The sequence below is a fragment of the Homalodisca vitripennis genome, chromosome 6 (genome assembly GCF_021130785.1).
Source record: "Homalodisca vitripennis isolate AUS2020 chromosome 6, UT_GWSS_2.1, whole genome shotgun sequence".
NCBI lineage: Eukaryota > Metazoa > Arthropoda > Insecta > Hemiptera > Cicadellidae > Homalodisca > Homalodisca vitripennis.
In genome coordinates, this window is record NC_060212.1 from 159439943 (window position 1) to 159459990 (window position 20048).

A 20048-nucleotide genomic window follows, 5' to 3' on the forward strand; every position below is an offset into this window, starting at 1 on the left:
ACCAGCCCTCACTTAACTCGCTTGTCATTTTCATATCTATCAGTGGAAAGATCTAGTTTTTCTTTGGAATTTACCTTTTCTTTTTTTTGTGAATTTACCAAGAGATATGTGAATGACTACTAAGCATTTATAAAGGTTATCTCTATTTGAGATAACCAAATATGGAGCAGAGACGTGGACGTGGACTAAAAATGATTTAAGCAGATTGCAAGCTGCAGAAATGAGATTTTTAAGAGGGATAGAGAAGACTACAAGAAGAGATAGAATAAGGAACGAAATAACCAGAGAAAGATTGAAGGTAGTTTCACTGCAAGAGACAATGGAAGGAAGAAGAATACAGTGGATGGGGCATGTGAAGAGGATGGGAGATAATAGAATGCCTAGAATAGCACTGGAGAAGGAGGAAAGAGGAAGAAGACCAAAAGGAAGACCGAGAGGAAGATGGAAGGACCAAGTGTGGAAAGACATAGAGAGAAGGGGACTACAGAAAATACAGGTGGAGGAAGAGGAGACCTGGAATGACAGACAAAAGTGGAGGAGGCTGTGTACAACGACCCGTGATAACGGAAACGTCTGATGATGATGATGATCTCTATTTTAAAGGATACACGCTCATTATTAACCTTTCCTATGCACTGTATACATCTTGTTTTAAAAGATAGATGGCCAATGTTCTTTTTAATATTATGTACTAAAGCTCAATCAACTCCAGTGTATTTTGTGAGACCAACAAACATTTCAAGATGTTTAAATATCTCATTTTTATCAATAAGGTTGAGTTAGAGAGGGGGCTTCTTAGGCCTTACTTTGCCTGGTAAAATAATATATTCTTTACATGATTTTAGCTTTACATGTTGGGAGTTAATATTTAATGTTTTAGTTGGCTCCTGTCTTGCCTCTTCCACTCCATCAATTTTGGAAGGAGGTAAAATTGCTCCAATCTACTGAAGAGAATGAAAAATTTGTTTAAACTCAGAAATTTTGAGGTGGGGAAGGGAAGCAAGTTTTTATAGACTTTATGGACAAAATATATATTTTACTTTCTTTATAAAACATATACATGTTTTCTTTCAATTAAGTGTATATAATAAACAAGGGATAAGTTCAATCAACACTGCATGAAACAAAAACCAATATCATATTTATTCAGCTCGTAAAATCACATGGATATTTAAGATGACATTATAATAAATAACATTAAAGAGTGATTTTTATCGGAGCTGATGTGATCTATCCTTGACGGTTTCTAATATCTACAATATTAATTTCGAGCTGCTGCCTTCTGCTCATGGAACCTCTTCATTCGTTCTTCCAGCTCAGGTCTGAAGTGCCGGATAAGCCCCTGAAATAAGTATCAGATTGTATTCAAGCTTGAAACTGAAATGGAAATATAAATTGATAAATGTATTTTATAAGTATTGATTATATTTTTGCTATATTTTAAAGATAAGATGTAGTATAATGCCTTGTTAAGAATATTTTGTGGATTACCTTAAAAGAATAATCAGAATTTGATTCTAATAACTTTCAGTGATCCAAATACAGTACATATATATATATATATATATATATATATATAAAAGTGTTTGTTAACTGCATGCACAGTCTGTTGCATTTTTTTACATTATACTAAGACAGCAGTCAGCTGTTAAGAAATAGGCAAAATATTAAAACATTATTGTAGTTTAAATGAATAACATTTTTACTTACTTATAATACTAACATTATAATACAAACTGAGTTCTTCGATTACTTGTCTCTTTATCGGACACTTTCTTACTAGCTAACTCTTAACAAACTGCCCCAAATACCTTTGAAATACTAACTGATACATGAAAGTAAGAGCAAATGAACTAACCTGTACAGGCCAGGCTGCACCGTCACCCAGCGCACAAATGGTGTGTCCCTCAATCTGCTTGCTCAGTTCCCAAAGCATGTCAATCTCTTCAGGGCGAGCATTTCCGTCGACGAAGCGGTACATGAGCTTGTTCATCCAACTGATGCCCTCACGGCATGGTGTGCACTGCCCACAGGACTCATGCTTGTAGAACATGATGAGTCGAGCGATCGCCTTCACCACGTCCGTCTGCTTGTTCATGACGATGAGTGCTGCTGTTCCCAAGCTGGTCTGCGCCGCCACCAGACCATCAAAGTCCATGAGGACATCCTCGCAAACGCTGCAGAAAATTTAGGGATTAAAGGATATGATTTTAAAAATCCATCCAATTAAACTCCTGAAGAAAGCTGCTTAAAAATGGTTACAGACAAAAAAATAAAAAACAATTATGAGACAGTAAGAGGGAATACATAATAATACATTGTAATAAATTGTTATTAAAAAGAATTCCTTACTTGTAATACCAAAAGATACTTCCAAATTGGTGACAAGGTTCCTTTGGAATCATTTTTCAGGCCAAATTATTCATACACTTTTTTGGCGTTTTAAGTGACAAGGGTTTCCAGTTCATTCCCCTACTTAGATGTATAAATATAATCTTAAGAAGGGATATTGTGAAGGCACAATATTCCTAGCCAATAAGAACATGTATTATCTTCAAGAAACTTGACCTCTTGATATTATTCACAAAGCATGCTGATGTAATTTAGAATTTAGCATTTACCTAATTTTGAACTAACCTATTTATTTGAAATTCTGATAATAATTCTTGTTTAACAATTTTTTTAAATTTGGTTTAATACAAATTGTTTATAAACCCTGTCCTGAACCAATTTTTAGAATAGAATAGAAACATTTTTTATTTCCAAAACATATACACATAGATATTAGATTTATTTACATTTGATAAATAGTAAATTACCCTTTTACTATACTTACTAAGTGGCTATAAAATATAACAATTTAATTTTAAGTATAGTAGTTGGATAATATTATTTATACAATTTAAGTAAACTATTTATTACATATTAACATATATTCTAAAATGGAAATTAACCTACATGGGCAAGCAGCCTGTGCGTAGGCTAGAGTCGTACTAAGAAGTGCATGTTATCTAGATGTCGAAAAAAGTGTTACTGTTACGTGTCGGTGTGTTTTAAGGCATAGCATAAAATGTAGAAATGTAGTTGTGTGATGAAGGAGATAAGAGATAATATTGTCGTATTAGACAAAACCATCGGTAGAATTAAGACCACATACGATATGACGAGCGCCGCGGGATGAGGAGGGGTCAAGGTCAGGTTGGTCCCCAGTCTGATGAGTGAATGAAAGTCTTGGATCCTTGGACTCCAATTTGTAACAATAGTTCTGTGACATTATTTATTTAAATTTTGTAATACTACCTGATCAAATAAATTTAAATGCTGAAATATGTTTCTACAATAGAATATGTGAAATATAATATTGGTAGTAAGAATTGGTTTTTGAAAAGGATTTATCTAATCTAATTACATTAATACCAACATGTTCTGAATATCTTGTTTGGTAAGAGTGCACAATTTCTGGTAATATTGTATTAGCATTTTTGTAGATGTGAATTAGTAAATTTTTTATATATAACTGTCGTAGTGAAAGTAGGGAGGATACCTGAAAGAGAGACTCAGTTGGATCACACATTTTTCCTCAACCCTGCCTTTAGTATACTCTTTTGTGTAATGAAAAGAGGTTCGAGAAGCGTTTTACACGCACCGCCCCACACAATGTTACCGAAGGAAAGAAGTGACTGAACGTAAGCATAATACGCTAATTTTATCTCGTTTCCGTCTAAAATTTCACTTAGTTTCCTAAATGCATAAATATACTTTCTAATTTTGTTAAGGACATAATCAACGTGCTCAGCCATTTTAAGCGAGAGTAAAACAACTCCCAGGTATTTGTAGCGTTTTACGAGCTCCATTTCTTTGCACCCACATGTCGAATTGGAGTAACTACCGCATTGATGAATTATTAGATCTGTCAAATTATATTCTGTACTAGAATGCAAAGAAATAGGCATAAATTTTGTTTTGGAAATATTCAATGAAAGAATATTTTGGTCAAACCATTTTTTTAATGTCTTTAAGTCACTCATTGCATTTCATGATCTCGCCAGTTTTTTCCTGAAATGAAAATCAAACTGTCGTCGGCAAACAAATAAAGCTTCCCAATTACTTGTTGTTTAAATAATTTGTGTTGAACTGATAATTTTGTTTTGTCACAAAAAATGCAAAATTATCATTAAATGCATAGATTTGTTAATTTACTAGATTTCCATTACATATAATTAAAATCTGTGAGTTTCATGATCATCAGAATAAATGTGGTTTGTGAACATCAGTGAGCAACACAATTTACCTTCTAAAATTTATTCGGCCAAATGTAGCCATTCAGCATGAAAAGTTTTTTTTCTCCCTCTAGTGTAACATTTCCCTCTAAGAAACCACTGCCTGATTAACATAACATTTGCTACTCTACCTCTTGGGGATAAGTGGTGTGGATGAGCCACCTGGGATGACAGCCAACAGGTTGTCCCAGCCCCCGATGATGCCCCCAGCGTGCCTCTCTATTAACTCTTTCATAGGGATGGACATCTCCTCCTCCACGGTGCAGGGTGTGTTGACGTGCCCAGAGATGTTGAACAGCTTCGTACCAGAGTTACGTGGGCGACCCAGCCCCACAAACCATGATCCGCCTCGCCTACAGATGGTCTGTAGAACAGAGAACACTCATATAAAACTGTTGAAAGTAGGTATAATTTAACTAAAACTTACTCTATATGTTCTGTAACTCCATGGTGATGTGTCACCACCTAATCCCAAGTGAGATTATAGTGAGAATACCTGAATTACAAAGTTTATTTGCTAATCCTCCATAGACAAATCTTAAATTTTAATTTTTTAATAAATTTTTTTAGTTATAGTGCAAGACTTTCTATCATTGAAATCCTGGGTTGTAACAAAAAACTGTTGTTTAATGCACCTGATATATTGTTTAAACTTTGCATGAGTGTAGAAGAATAGTTTTTTGTAATAATGTTAGAGTTAGTGAGATTATATTGTTTGTACATAAAACTGTATCACATGTTAAAATAAATGAAGAATCATTTTCAAGACAGATATGTATCTAAATAACTATAATACAAGAAACAGGCAAACTTTAATTATAAAAACAACAAAGAAAAATACAAGTAATGTTCAACATACATAGGAATAAAATTTGTAAATAGCCTCCCAAGTAGCGATAAGAATGAAAGCTCTTTTAATATATTTAAATTAAGGAATTTTGTGTCAGTAATGCATGTTATTGTTTGGAAGAATCCTTTAATTTCAAGTCAAAGTGACGAGTTCAATTGAAACTTGTATGAATAGTATTGGATAATTTAAACCAATCAACTATATTGCATGTAGTAAGCTTTTAATTCATTTTTACATAGTTTAAAAATATTATAATGCTACATTTTTGTTAAATGTTACTTTTTAGCATTTAGTATTATAACTGTTGACTTGTTCTTGATAACTTTTTATTGCTTGTTATTGCTAATTTTTATTGTCAATTTGTTATTGTTAAATCTTTGTCATGTTGATTATAAATTTAAGTTTAACATTATCTTTATGACGAGACACTTAACATATTCAGAAACTATTACACTACCCATTTTGAAACTACTAGGAGTAAACTGACACAGTACTTTATTAGTATTATAACAGTTTTAGTATATAGAATAATTGTAGAATATTGATGCTTGCCTGTACAAAATTTGTTTTTGGAAATAAAGTGATTGATTTAAGACAAACAATTTCCAACAGGTAATAATAAACCACTCACTGGAGCAACTGCGACTGTCTCCACGTTGGCAACAGTGGTGGGGCAGCCGAACACACCCACGTCGGCGGGGAATGGGGGCTTCAGGCGGGGCTTGCCCTGCTTACCCTCCAGAGACTCGATGAGAGCTGTCTCCTCACCGCAGATGTAGGCACCGGCGCCACGATGCATAAACACGTCGAAGTCAAATCCTGAGCCACAGGCGTTCTTTCCGATCAGCCCTGCTTGGTAGGCCTGAAGAAACAAAAATGCAGTTTAAATCACAAGATGTTATTTGTTAAACTGACAGGTTTTGATATGTAGTATAATTCCTAAAGATGCTCTAGTTAGTAAATTCAGTGTGAATACGCCTGTATGAAATTAGTAAATTTTGTGCATTACATTTGGATTATAAATTCACATAGTTAAAATCAGTTTTTCATTATTGCACAGTATTTTTCTAGTAATTTATATGCAGAAGGTGTAGTATTAAAAGTTAGTATTAGTAGTATTAATTCATTAAAACTATCCAGTTGCTGCAGTATCAAATTCAGCAATAACCATCTTTTTCCGATAACGTGCATGAGTGAATGACATGAACAAAAGTATGAAAAAAAGATTTAAACTGATGCTAATCAACCACTCTGTACTATAACAACATAATACAATTGAACAAGACCTTGTTACGTATGTGATAAATTATATCTATTTAGATAAGTTTATTATAAAAAATCCCTAGGTCTAATAATAGATAAAGGACCTTAGCTGAGATTTGAATAAAGAACAGATATAAAAGGAAGAAGAAGGAATTAGTTTTATGTAAGCATAAATTAGAGTATTTAGAAAAAAAATGTCTTTTGTTGAATAAAATATCTAGAATCTGTTCCAAAAATAATAATGCTGAAGACATTAAGAAGTTTAAATCAAAGTTAAAAGAATATTTAATTAAAAGTTGCATTTTATTCATTTAAGAATTTTATACAATGACAATGTTATGAAACCTACATTTCTTTAGTTATTAGAGTAATTTAGTTAGCACTATTTATCACCTGATTAATAACAATTCTTTTTGTTTTAATTTAATAATTCTTCGAAGAACAAATGCTAAATCTGAATGAACACTTGTTTAAGTATATTTTTAATTTAAACAATTATTTTTAGAAGACTTTGAAAAAAAATCTTGAATCTTGAATGTTACACTGTGAAAACAAACAATATTACAATAGATGATATTGGTTGCAATATATTTATAGTAAGTTATATTAAATACAATTAAACAATAGACCTAAATTATATATTTAGTCGTAGTTATGCTTTATTTTGGAACTTAACGTATTTAATTCAATTTTAGTGCAAAATCAATCTCAATAAAAACATAAGAACCAATAGTTTTTGTCCAATGTGTGGAGATGAGTACTTCCTCATAAAGAAACCATTATGAAATTGTAAAATGTGCAGTTGTTCTCTCACCTCACTGATGGCTACTTGCATGTTGGAAGCCTCGTTGTAGAACTCTCCACGGATGTAGATATAAGCGGCCTTGGCTCCCATAGCCCTACCGGCGACCAGACAGCCCTCCACCAGCTTGTGGGGGTCGTGTCGCATGATCTCTCTGTCCTTGCAGGTGCCTGGCTCCCCCTCATCAGCATTCACCACAAGATACTTGGGCCTACGATAGAGTTAAATCTTGTTTTTGTACTGTATTGTTTTCATATACAGTAAAGACAAACAAAATAAAGCAAGAACTATGAAAAAACAAAAGATTTTCATGACTGTTCATAACTTTTGAGAATTGTGTGGTTAATTACATGAAGAAATACATTGGTGTTAACTATAACTCAAAATGGTTAAAAGTTTAACAATGTTCAAGAGCCATATGGTACTCTACTGAGTGATGCATGTATTTAGTTATCTCTATTAGGTGGTTTGCATGTTACATTATCGTTATTGGCTTAAATTTTAAACTACTGACTACCAGTACAGCCGCCTTTTAGGTAAATTCCACAATCTATAGTGTTTTTCTCTTGTGAACAGTCATTAATAGTAAAGCACTGAAGAACTTCAAAGAGAACCTACATAATCAGCCAGTTTGGACAACATTGAAATTACACAAAAGCAATTTTACTGGTCTATAGAATACAAACATTTTTTTATAGAACAAAAGACTTCAATAGGAGAGCACTAGTGATAATAAAATCCAGAATGTTCGAATCTCAAATCTGATTTTCAATCTTGATAAATCTATTACTGATTCTCGAATTTCAAAATCTAATAGCTTATATTTAACCTTAGTATGATTTAAACATTATCAATTAAATTTATGCCATACTTAAACTTTTGGAGACTGCCTATATACAAAGTAATCCAGGAGTACCACCACTCTATTGCAGAGATTTGCAATGATTCAGATAAATAGCTAAACACTGAAACCGTTTACTGTGTGTGAAAGTACCAATGCACCAATAATAGTACTAGATCTTCATATTTGTAGCTGTTAAATAAATAAATAATGATAATAAATTGTCAGGTAAACAATCATTCATAAATATGGATATACAAATTTATGAGGTCTGGTGATCTAACAGGCCATTCTTTTTGTCCTCTCCGACCTATCCATTAGTTCTATTTATTGTGTTATAAATTTATGACATAATTTGCTAATTAAAAAAAAGTCAGTGAAAACACATTGGTTAGTAGAGTGAAACGCCGCCTACCGCATCAGAATACGACGATCCAGTCAGAAATGGGAGCGCATAATGTACTTCACAATGTGTACCTAAAACAACCCGCCATTTCTGATTGGATAAACCTTTTGAGATGCGGTTTGCGGCATTCAACTCTACTAAGTGAGCTCTTTCAAATGAGGTATCACTTGACCCATGCTTTAATTTAAGATTTCCATGTTTTCCTCTGTGGGACGTCCCCCCATGGTTGGTATGTCATGGTAATAGCAAGAAAAAATAGTTTACATAGCCATATGACACTGTGCAAAGTTTATAGATGTTATCTGCTATGGTTTGTAAAATATTAAGCCGTATCCAGACTTTTCAAACACCTTGTATTTTATAAGGTAATCTATCTGATTATAAGTGACAAAAAGTAACAAATAAATTAATCAAAGTTTTAATTTAGTAGTTAGTCCACAGATATCATACAAAAATTTTCAATAAAAAAACAATAACATATTTATATGATAGTGTACAAAAAGTAGACTATTGTTTATGCATTATTGAGCACCTATAGACTCCACTACAGCCGATTCTACCGGGATCCATATTTATAGTAAGATAAGGAAGCTTCAAAAACAAAATGCATGGATGCATGTTGATTATTTAATTACAAGTTGTGGAGATTTTCGCAGTTTGTACATTAAATTCACAGCTTATTTAAGGCTTTTTACAGGATGATCAAAATTCATTACTTATTCACGGTTTTCATGGTTGGGTGAGGAATATAATATTAAAATAAATTACTAGTTCGACAATGGCTGGTGCCTCCTCTACATCCCGCGCTCGACTCTGTTGTCAATTTTACATGTAATAAAAGTTACTTATCCGTGTAACTCTTAGTAATCAGCTGTTACTAAGAGTATAAATACTATTTATTGATACTATTTGTCCGATTCCCGTTTTGCAGATAACATTAATTCAGTGAGACTATAGCCATGTCAGCAGGAACAGCGGTCAGCAGCGATATGACAATGCCGCCTCATATTTTATCAGATTATTTTTGTGTGGGTTAACCTCAATATTATATTTCCATTATACGAGATGTGGATACAAAATATTGCAATATTTTAATTATAAATATTCTTGACAACATTATATTAAATTACCTGCCATCAGATGGCTTATTCATGAAACTCCACTTCATGCCAGAAGGAAAGCCAGCCCCTCCACGACCTCTGAGTCCTGAGGTCTTTACCTCATCTGAAATATATATATATAGTTTATCACATACCATTTAGGTTAACTTATCTTCAAAAGAATTAATTATATAAAATTAAATTACCGAAGCTGTACAGTTGTGGTACATCACTGTAATCCTCATCACGAAGAGCTGAGAGTGTTACCTATAAGTCTTTGACCAACTGTACAACTCACGTAAGGTCTTGGCGCAAGAAGAACCCCAATACCTGTGTGATTCAAGTTGTGTTGGGACCATGTCTCCGAATGCAGCATCCATCACGATCATTTTATGATATTCAAGAGCTTTAGAATACATTATTACAAAATGTGACATACAATTAAAAAAGTAAAATCCAAAATGTGAATGAAAAATATTAGCAGTTTGGCAAGGATAACTGAATAAGTACAAAGTATGACCTAAAAGTTCTATAAAAACAAAATAAAATAAATTATGAAATAATATTTTTTCAAGAAACCTATTAGATAAACATTTCAGAGTACACTGACCAAACAAGAAGATTTGTAATGAATTACCATAGACATAGATTGTCATTTAAGAAAATTGAGATGAGCTGTGGGGAGATGAAATTTTGGATTTAAATTTAATTTATAATTATTGTACCTGACTTTGAATATTAGTTTAACAAATACAATACATGGTTTTCAGATAGATTTTTATATTAAAATAAACTCTTAGTAAGGAGAGTTTAAGTTGAAATTTCATGGTCTTTAATAATAATAATAATCTTTATTGTGTTAACAATTACAAGATTGCATGCATGTGTCAAGTACATTCATTATTATATACATTTGTGTTGATTCTAATGCAGTTATAGCTATTCAATTATATAACAGAACTGGGGTTTTATTTTATTCTTTTTTTTTTCAATAATTTTCATCCCAGCAACTCAACATGAACTCTTCAACGGAGTAAAACGCCTTTGGCACCAGGAGGTTTTTTTAATCAAGATTTGAATCGTTTAGAATCACTGAGATATTTAACTCCTTCAGGCAGCTTGTTTATCAGTTTCACACCAACTTGGGATGGCATTGTTCAAGTGACATTGTTCTTTGTTGTACAATCCGAAAGTTGTTAATGATGATAAAGTACAGAATTGAGCTATGTTAGCTTTCATTAAAAAAAACTCAAAAACTTACTGAGAATGTAGTCAGGTCCTCGCACTAATATCTCTTTGGTCTTGTACCAGTCTCCACGCTTGAGAGCTCCCTTCAACCTCCAGTCATGTCGTCCATACAAGTTAGTGAAGATACGATCTGCATCGCTTAGAGGACCAAACTTTGTCTGAAAAAATTGATAGATCACGTTAATATCTCTTTGGTCTTGTACCAGTCTCCACGCTTGAGAGCTCCCTTCAACCTCCAGTCATGTCGTCCATACAAGTTGGTGAAGATACGATCTGCATCGCTTAGAGGACCAAACTTTGTCTGAAAAAATTGATAGATCACGTTAATATCTCTTTGGTCTTGTACCAGTCTCCACGCTTGAGAGCTCCCTTCAACCTCCAGTCATGTCGTCCATACAAGTTGGTGAAGATACGATCTGCATCGCTTAGAGGACCAAACTTTGTCTGAAAAAATTGATAGATCACGTTAATACCTCTTTGGTCTTGTGCCAGTCTCCAAGCTTGAGAGCTCCATTCAAACTCTGGTCATGTCGTCCATACAAGTTGGTGAAGACACGGTATGCATCGCTTAGAGTATCAACTTTGTCTGAAAGAAATTAGCAGACTAAATATTAATCAAAGCAACCTTCTGCTCAGCTAAAGTTGTGCTGCTCTCTTTCCAAAAACTAATCACAGTTGACTTGCCTTGAAAAAGTCAATTGCCATAACAATGAAACTAAGGTATCTACTGTAATGTACACAGATACAGTTTTCAAATACATGATGGACAAAACATGGTGAGAGGCTATGATCTACACACACACACACACACACACACACACACGCATGCATGCACACGCACGCACACACACACACACACACACAACACTTTCGTGTTCAACTCGGCAGTGTTCCAGTACACAGCAGTATTGTGTTTTGTACAATATGATAAAAAAACCAACATATAAATCACTCTTATTTGGTACATTGCCAATAACGTGTACATAATCAATAATTATATTGTAAAATTGAAAAAAATTCTGTCCTTGATAAATGCCTAATAAAGGATATTTTGATTTGATTGAAATGAAAGCCTAGCATTCAGAAAAGCATTTAAAAATAACTGAAAATTATAATAACATACACATAAATTACAGTTAGACACAGATACTTTTATTTTATTTTCATTAAAAACTTCAATAATTTTGACTTTTTTACGGTTAGTATTATATATTATGTTAAAATAGGGTGTATAATTTAATGATCAAACTTTGTTTATGATAATTCAAAATTTGTGTATCCATCATAATGCTAACTGAACTCAATTCTAAAAGTAAATAAGGCAACATTAAAATACATCACCTAATGCTGTAGTTATCTGAATATGTGTTAAGTATGTTTAAGTATGGTGGTGTTATGGTTATGTGTTAAGTATGGTATATTTTCCAAGTCAGGATAGCAAATAATGGGCAACCTTAAGTGCTTGAGTGTATCAAAAGATATAAATATAGAGTACTCTTGTACTAGTAATTAAGTACAAAAGATGTACAGAAATACAGAACAGAATATTAAAAAAACTTACTTACTTTGGTCTGAGTTGGAGGGGCATCAGCAAAATGTCTTGACTGTGCAACAGTCAGAGAAGGAACTCCAATACTTCCTGTAACAGTGGATAAATATAGTAACTTTTTATCAAAACAGCTACAGTACATTGTTTTAACAAATCTAAAAGGAAGAGTTATTAAATTGGTAATTTAACAGAAGAATTTAATATTAGAATTGTCAAGATTATAAAAGCAATACAAATACAGCCCTAAAAATTACAAATACAATAAGGGCATTATACACAGTACAAACCTATGTTCTCTTTAAAGAGTTTTCTTATCTTATCCGTTTCACCAATTTGTTGTACTGTGCATAAAATAAAATTTATTTTCTTTGTTTGGATAGAATTTAGTTCAGAATTCATCAAAAGAGATCCTGAGTAACCAATAAAAACTCCACTATAAATCTCAAGACTGGAGATTACCTATTACGTCAGGAACTGGGTAAAGCTCACCAGTTTGGTTTTGATACTTACCAACAAGGGATGCTGCATACGACTACCAAAAGCAGCTCAGAACCAAACACCCAAACTGGGCCATAAATAATATAAATGCCACTTTCTGAACCATACAATCTGTTATCATAAATGAAACTGCTTGTCAACAGGTCATACCGAAGATTTATCATAGACAAGGCTCTTATGCTACGTGCTGGTGAGGTGTTATATACAATATCACTTTCAGGAGGTAATGAAGTCCCGTTAGTAGGTGATATAAATCAAGTACCGTACATAAATAGGACTGGTTTTTTCCACAAAATATCACAGCTTAACAAACATAGCAGAAATCACCAGACCCTTGATATATCCCACCGCTACACCAAAAGCACTACAGTCCTATTGCAGTCCTATTGGCAAACACATACCTACAGAGAACTTATAGGCCTACCTATTGTTTGTAGTACCTATAGAGAATGAAAACAACCAGGGAAATTCAAAATTATAAGAGCCTAAAACTATACAATGGGTTTGAAAATCTCCAAATTGATGAAGAAAACTACCAAGTGCTCACATTTAAGCAGCCAGAAAAGAGAGAGACTTTGATAAAATTAGCAACTAGTGTCATCAATACATAGGTTTCAAGGGCAGAAAGCTGAACATGTTGCAATGGTAAGAATGTCACCAAATAAGGAGGATATAAATGATTTAAGAGCACACTGCCTGGTAGCAATATCCAAACACACCAAGTCACCAGAACATACAAGATCTTAGAAAGAAAATAGACATGCAAAACCACCTCTTACAGGAAACCAGTTCTTCAGCATTGTTATCCTTATAGAATGCAGCTTTGCCAAATAACCTTGAAAGTACAAAAATATTAAGGATACTCATTAATAAAGGAATTTACTCCAGATAATAGAAAAACATTTCTCTTGATAGAATCTGTATTCAAGGTCTGATCACGTTAACACTTCCATATTGATGGTTTATTGTATCAATTAATTATGGAAGGAAAATTTACACTTTCATCCATCTATAATATGTATTATAGATTCGCCATCACACAGAGACCTTATTTGATTGTGTCATGTAGCCTATACCAGTTGTAACTTATCTTATCACTCTTCAAAGTAAACAATGGCTTTCCGATACTTTTTAAAAACGTTTTTTACTTTTTAAAGTCTACATAATAGTCATATTAAAATGCAAAAAAAATTGAAATCAACTCAATTATTACTCAGAATTATGTTTAACGGGCTTTACCAGTAAGTAATTAGCAAGTGTTCAGCAGGTAATTGATGTGAGAATCCACAAACTAATAATAATTTTGTCACAAACAGTTCCATAAATACCATAGAATCAATTATCTAGGTTCACCTGTTATCGAATTATACCCTACATTAATTGTTTTTTTTTCCTGTTCGCAGGGGGTTGGAAAATCCTTATTGACACCCAGACGCCTGTACTTATGGATGTGCCGGACTCTTACCAATTACAAAAACACCCTTTCCTTTCTTCTAAGCTGGAACTACTTTTTCAGCCTAAAAGTGTTTAGTCTCTGTAAGCTTACTTAGATAGGCATCTTGTCACAGCTTTCATAGGCCTCCCCTCAGCCTCTCATCTTTTATCTCTTTCTGGAGGATGTCATGTACAAATTTCCTGGTTGCATTCCATGTGTCTTCGTTTTTCAAAATATGGAGCACAATACTGTCTGGGGCTAGTTGATGATTTGAAGTAAAGTTCTTCAAGAGCTCCCTTTCTTCCTCCCATTGTTGGCATAGAAAGAAGGTGTGGTATGCTGAGTCCACCTCTCCACAGTATCAGCAACCATCATCATGTGTCAGGTGAAATCTCTTCAGACAGCTGCCAAAGCTAAAACCTTATCAGTAACGGTTTGGTTACTTTCAGTAACCTGTTACCATGGTTATCAGCTGATCCACTCTCGGTATTAGCATCATGCTGTTACGGAACTGATGTTACTAAGTTGCAAGTATATATAAGTATACAATTGGGTACTTTGGTATTACCCAGAGGCCACTATTTTTTAAATAGTTTTCTCACCCTTTTCATGCTTTGTGGCCTCCTTCTCGCTAATAGAACCAATATCATAATGGTATGTAATTTTCAAAGTAGGTAAATTAACCCTTTGAACCCCAGACCAAAATATTGATGGTGGAAAAAACGTACCAAAATCATTTGACCTAAGAACTACCGAGAATCCCCGGAGCAGAAACAGCTGTTTTGCATACTGTTTGTAAAAAATTAATACTTTTGCTATTTTTTATGCTATTGTCTTGTATTACACACCAAAATGTCCAGAATGAAATTGTATACACAGAAAAAGATTAGTCTGAAGTATAAAAAATGTTTAACAGCATAAAAATAATTTTAAAATATATGTATATAGATTTTTAGGCAAAAAAAAATGATTTTAAGATTTTTTAATTAAAAAATAAGAAATATTTTTACCATGGGCACCCACATTTTATTTTTCTAAATTTAGTTTTGTGTATGTACAAAAAAAATTATATTGATATCTCTAAAAATAAACTTTTTTTGAATTTTTATATAAAAGTATGCGACTTGTAAAAACCTCTAGGCGTACAACACAAAAATCACTGATATTAACTAAATAAATAAATTAGTAAATAAATAAATAAAAAAATTAGTATTTTAATAAAATACATATAAATATGTATTAATACTCATAAAATAAGTATTTTACGATTTCAAATAAATATGTATTAAACGCGTATACCATGGTGACGATATTACGTCGCCCGGGGATTATCGCAACTTCATTGGCGACGATACATCGTCGCCTGGGGTTCAAAGGGATAAAGCCTGTTCTTTCTAATAATATAGGTTTTTGTAGATCCGGGGTGAAAAAAACTTACTAAAATAGTGGCCTCCGGATAGAAAGTACCAATTATTGTTTAGAGTACAAAAATTTAAATAACTCATTACAATGTAATATTTAGATTAGTAGACAACTTTAAAATAGAAATGAAATGAAAAAATGTCTTTATTAAAGAGGAGGAGTTACGGCTTTCAAGTCCTCTCTATGACTCCACCTCAACAGACTAACTTATAAATAATAACTGAGAACGAACAAGTGAATGACGAATTAGTTGGGTTTGTTTTCATTTTCCTAAGAATAAGCCTATATGGGTCCTATATTTTGATATTTTGATAAACATATTGGTCTACGTGATCTTTTGTTTTCCCCTCCCGCTCCATTCAGCTCACTCCATTACCGGTTTGTCAGTAACCTAATACCTGGAAAGCGTTATATATCAGAACTGGTCCATTCCTAGCCTCATTGGTTACATGAAATCCCCTCGGCTGTTTCAGGGTACTGAGTAACCCAACTAGAAAGATGTCATGCAAACGCCAAATTATTCGGCCCAACTTTTGTTGAAATAATAGTGTTGCTGGTAACACTTTTTCAGTAATAGGTTACCACTGAATAACCCTGTTAATGACACCAATATGTTATAAACTGCCCTTCTCTAATGGGTGCAAGTACAATGGCAACGTACATAAGTGATTTATGTCACAAGATGTTAGACACGTTCATCGTCCAAATAGTAAAAAAGTGCTACTTAAATGTCAAGACTGTTTTGTTTATTACATTTTATAAATATACAGTCTAGATAGTTTTTATTCATCATTAAATTATTACTTTTTAAGAAAAAACATCACAGCTAAACTGTTTTTTTTTTTTAAATGCCTATAATTTAATTTGGATTCAGTAGTTATATCGGGGATTCGTTACTAATGAATATCGATAACAATGATTATCGATGATTTGATTGTCGTGGTGGCTGCTTATTATACTGCAGCCTAACATATTAATGGAAGAGATCACAAACACATAAAAATATACTAGGGCGTAGATATGTGCACTGTCTCTGCAAATAGAAAATTTATTTGTATGGTAGGCAATGAATTCTTACATTCAAAGAGTCAAACTGGATGATAAGCCTACATATAAGTAGAATAACAATTTACTAAATAGGCTCTTAACCTTAACAAATCCATTCCATTGTTTCATATTTGGTTAAATTATAATTGTGGAATGAGCTGTCCCTTTTGAATAGGCCTAGGTTAATTAGGGTTGACCCAAGGTCATAGTATTGTCAAAGACAAACCACTTAAACCTCATCACTTAAAGATTTACTAATTTATAGTTATTTTATTTCAGATCAACAACTTTTTCTATCTGTTGAAAAATATTTTCATTCAAAGCTGACATATTACTGAATTTTAATTATGTAGGGTATTAATGGTTACGTAAAATACTTTGGAGGCCAATTAAGTTTCACGCAATTGGTAAAGAGAAATAATTTTGCAATACCTTAGAATGCTAAAGAGTAATGTAAATGTGAACTTCTCCCGTTATATAATTATAAACATTGCTTACCTAGACTATTTTTTGAAAGTAGAGAAACTCTAGTTATCACAAATGATCCAGCCATCTTGAAATCCTCCTCCGATGCAAATTTTTTGGGAACAGCAAAACAAACGCGGCGGATAGCAGACGCTACTACGAAGCTCAAATTTTAGAACAGCTGTTTAGGATAAACTAAGGCCAGATGTGAAGTGTACACGGTTGCCGTTCAATATAGCATATAACCTCGAAAACAATCGAGCAGAATACCGAGGTACAATTTGTCGACATTGAGACGGCCAATATAAAAACGCATCATGATTGCCTTGGTCCTGTGGATAAGACGTGTTGCAATGCTTTCGTAACTTATTTTAACATTTATAGTGAAATTCACTCTTATCTGTCATCCATAGCCATATTTAAAAAATTACTTATAACCTTAAAATTTAATTTAATTTAATGATGTGTAAATACAACTAATATAAAATTAATATTGAAACATGGCTTTTATGATAATGGAGGCTGTTTCATGGCGTTCAGGGATTGCTGCCCATAAACATAGACATTTAAAAGTACATTTAACAATCAAGTGCTTTTAGTTTTAGCCTTTGTATAATTCAGTGAAAACGCATGTAATATTGATTTAACTTTATAGGGTCCCTTAATTACGTAACGCTAAAATTGAAATTTTCAGACACCCTTCCTTGTGACGGACTTGTAACGGTAACACTAACCCCTGTCAATAATAACGTACAATAACGCTGTTATAACGAAGTTATCTAATTTAAAATTTAGATTGCAGCAATAATCAATTATCTACCGAATAAAGTGGAAATACTATTTAAACGCTGTTATAATTACTACATAATTGTACAAAGCCGTGAATGTTTGCACATAAGGTAATCGTATCTGGTTAGCTCCCTTGTGTATGGCATTTTTAGTGTAAAGAAAAGCAAATAGATACGGTAATACATTCTTCTTCTTATACCAGAAATATATATATCCTTATACGTATTTCTTAACCGGTGAAAACATCAAATTCACTACAGGACTCCAAAACCAACATATTTGATACATTTCTTTATCAGTACAAAATCATAATTCAACTGTGGAACCGTAATAAATTAGACCGTGAGTGAATTTAAACGACCGGAACAGACTCATATTGACCGCAGTAACTTTTTAGCTGTACGATATATTTTCATCATTGAGACAAAAAGGCAAAGTTAGAACGGAGCTAGATTACAAGTGCTTGTAATACTCTTTTGGACCCAATAAGATCTTGAAAAGTAACCTGTGCTCATCTTTTATAGATCAAGTAAATAAATTAAACCAGAAGTGAATTTAATCAGCTGGAACGTACTCTTTTTGACTGTAGTAACTTTTAAGTCGTAGGCAAGTTATATAATATTATTTTCTTTGCCGAAACAAAGAGGTGAACTATAACTATGTCACTTGAAAAATGTTAGATAGAAATTAATGTAAAAAAGCCAAAAGAAGACGCTTTATGATCGAAGTTGGTTCTAGCTTTGGCTACAGATTTAAAGACTTTTATTAAACCCAACGTAGATTTTTTGTAAGAAGTACGCTTCTCGGATTTTTATAGGCTATGTGTATATTTTCTTAGCAACAAAACAAAATCAACTGTGGCACCAGAATTACCTTAGGCCGGATGTATATTACAATGGCCGAAAGTAAACGATTTATTAGCGAAGTAGTTTTTCAGGCCTGTGTAGTGTGTATGCATACCAGGTGTGTGTGTGTGTGTGTGTGTGTGTGTGTGTGTGTGTGTGTGTGTGTGTGTGTGTGTGTGTGTGTGTGTGTGTGTGTGTGTGTGTGTGTGTGTGTGTGTGTGTGTGCGCGCGTGTGTGTGTGTTAACGTGGAAACAGGACAAACTCAACTATGGCACCAGAAGTACCTTAGACAGGATTAAACTACAATGGATATAAATACACTTTTTTACGTATTTTCTTGATCGACAAACTCAACCATGGCGTATAATATAATTCTTTCAATCCAAAGTACTCACTTAAACGCAGAGCCTAAAATAAGGGCCATTAGCTATTTCGCTTATCATTTGAGGCTGTTAACCATGGATATTAACGTAATATATATCTAAGATAAGCTTACTTCCATTTCTAAACTGCACAGAACCCCACCATGCATTATATCATTAATATTGCTATTGTCTTTGGCTTAAGAATTCCTCCACACTGGCCTAAAATAGTCCAATTGTTACTGAAATCGTCGTAGCAATTCAATAAATGATCATGGAATGTAAGAGGGAAATTATAATCTTGTAAAATTTGTTACACTCTACGACTTCAGGGTCCCAAAACACTGTTCTTTAAACTTAAATCCAATATAAATCAGGAGATTGGAATGTCTTTGAGTGACTATCAATTATCTCATGAGAGTTTAGAATATAATAGAAAAAGAATTCGTGTAGTGTCCTGTTTTTCAACAGAAATTGCGTGCTAAGCCGTGGGTAACTACTATATATAGTAGTTAATATATATAAGTACATTAATCAAATTTGTATAAATGGAAATAGCCTTATTTAATTTTTCAATAAACATTGAATCACAAAAAGTACTTGCTCCGCCGGGACTCGAACACGGATCTCTCACTTGCCGGGTGAATGTGCTACCATTACACCACAGAGCCCTTACTTTTTACGATTCAATTATATTGTATTTGCCCGTATCTGTTACATATGCGTTTAAATAACTAAACTAAGATGTGATCGGAAGACCACATCCGACCACAAACGACCTGTCAAACGACTTTTGTTTACATTAATCAAATTTGTACAAATGGCAAGAGCCTTATTTCATTTTT

General features: G+C 33.2%; 1 protein-coding gene across 1 annotated transcript; it reads right to left on the reverse strand.

Moving 5' to 3' along the window:
• Window positions 1–1119: 1119 nt before the first annotated feature.
• Window positions 1120–17394, reverse strand: LOC124365096 (NADH dehydrogenase [ubiquinone] flavoprotein 1, mitochondrial). Its single transcript, XM_046821034.1, has 9 exons — window positions 17240–17394; window positions 12356–12429; window positions 10804–10948; window positions 9573–9666; window positions 7208–7406; window positions 5762–5992; window positions 4412–4644; window positions 1859–2177; window positions 1120–1342 (listed from the first exon to the last, which is right to left on the reverse strand). Exons 1-9 carry the CDS (start codon window positions 17292–17294, stop codon window positions 1262–1264), a joined length of 1431 nt encoding a protein of 476 aa, XP_046676990.1. The 5' UTR covers window positions 17295–17394; the 3' UTR covers window positions 1120–1261.
• Window positions 17395–20048: the final 2654 nt, after the last annotated feature.

Excerpts from the sequence above, each read along its gene's own strand:
- LOC124365096 (XM_046821034.1), bottom strand. The coding sequence starts at position 17,294 with ATGGCTGGATCATTTGTGATAACTAGAGTTTCTCTACTTTCAAAAAAT. Across the intron at positions 5,993-7,207 it reads TGCAAGTAGCCATCAGTGAG|GCCTACCAAGCAGGGCTGAT; the intron begins GTGAGAGAACAA and ends TTGTTTCTTCAG. Across the intron at positions 4,645-5,761 it reads AGACAGTCGCAGTTGCTCCA|ACCATCTGTAGGCGAGGCGG; the intron begins GTGAGTGGTTTA and ends TCTGTTCTACAG.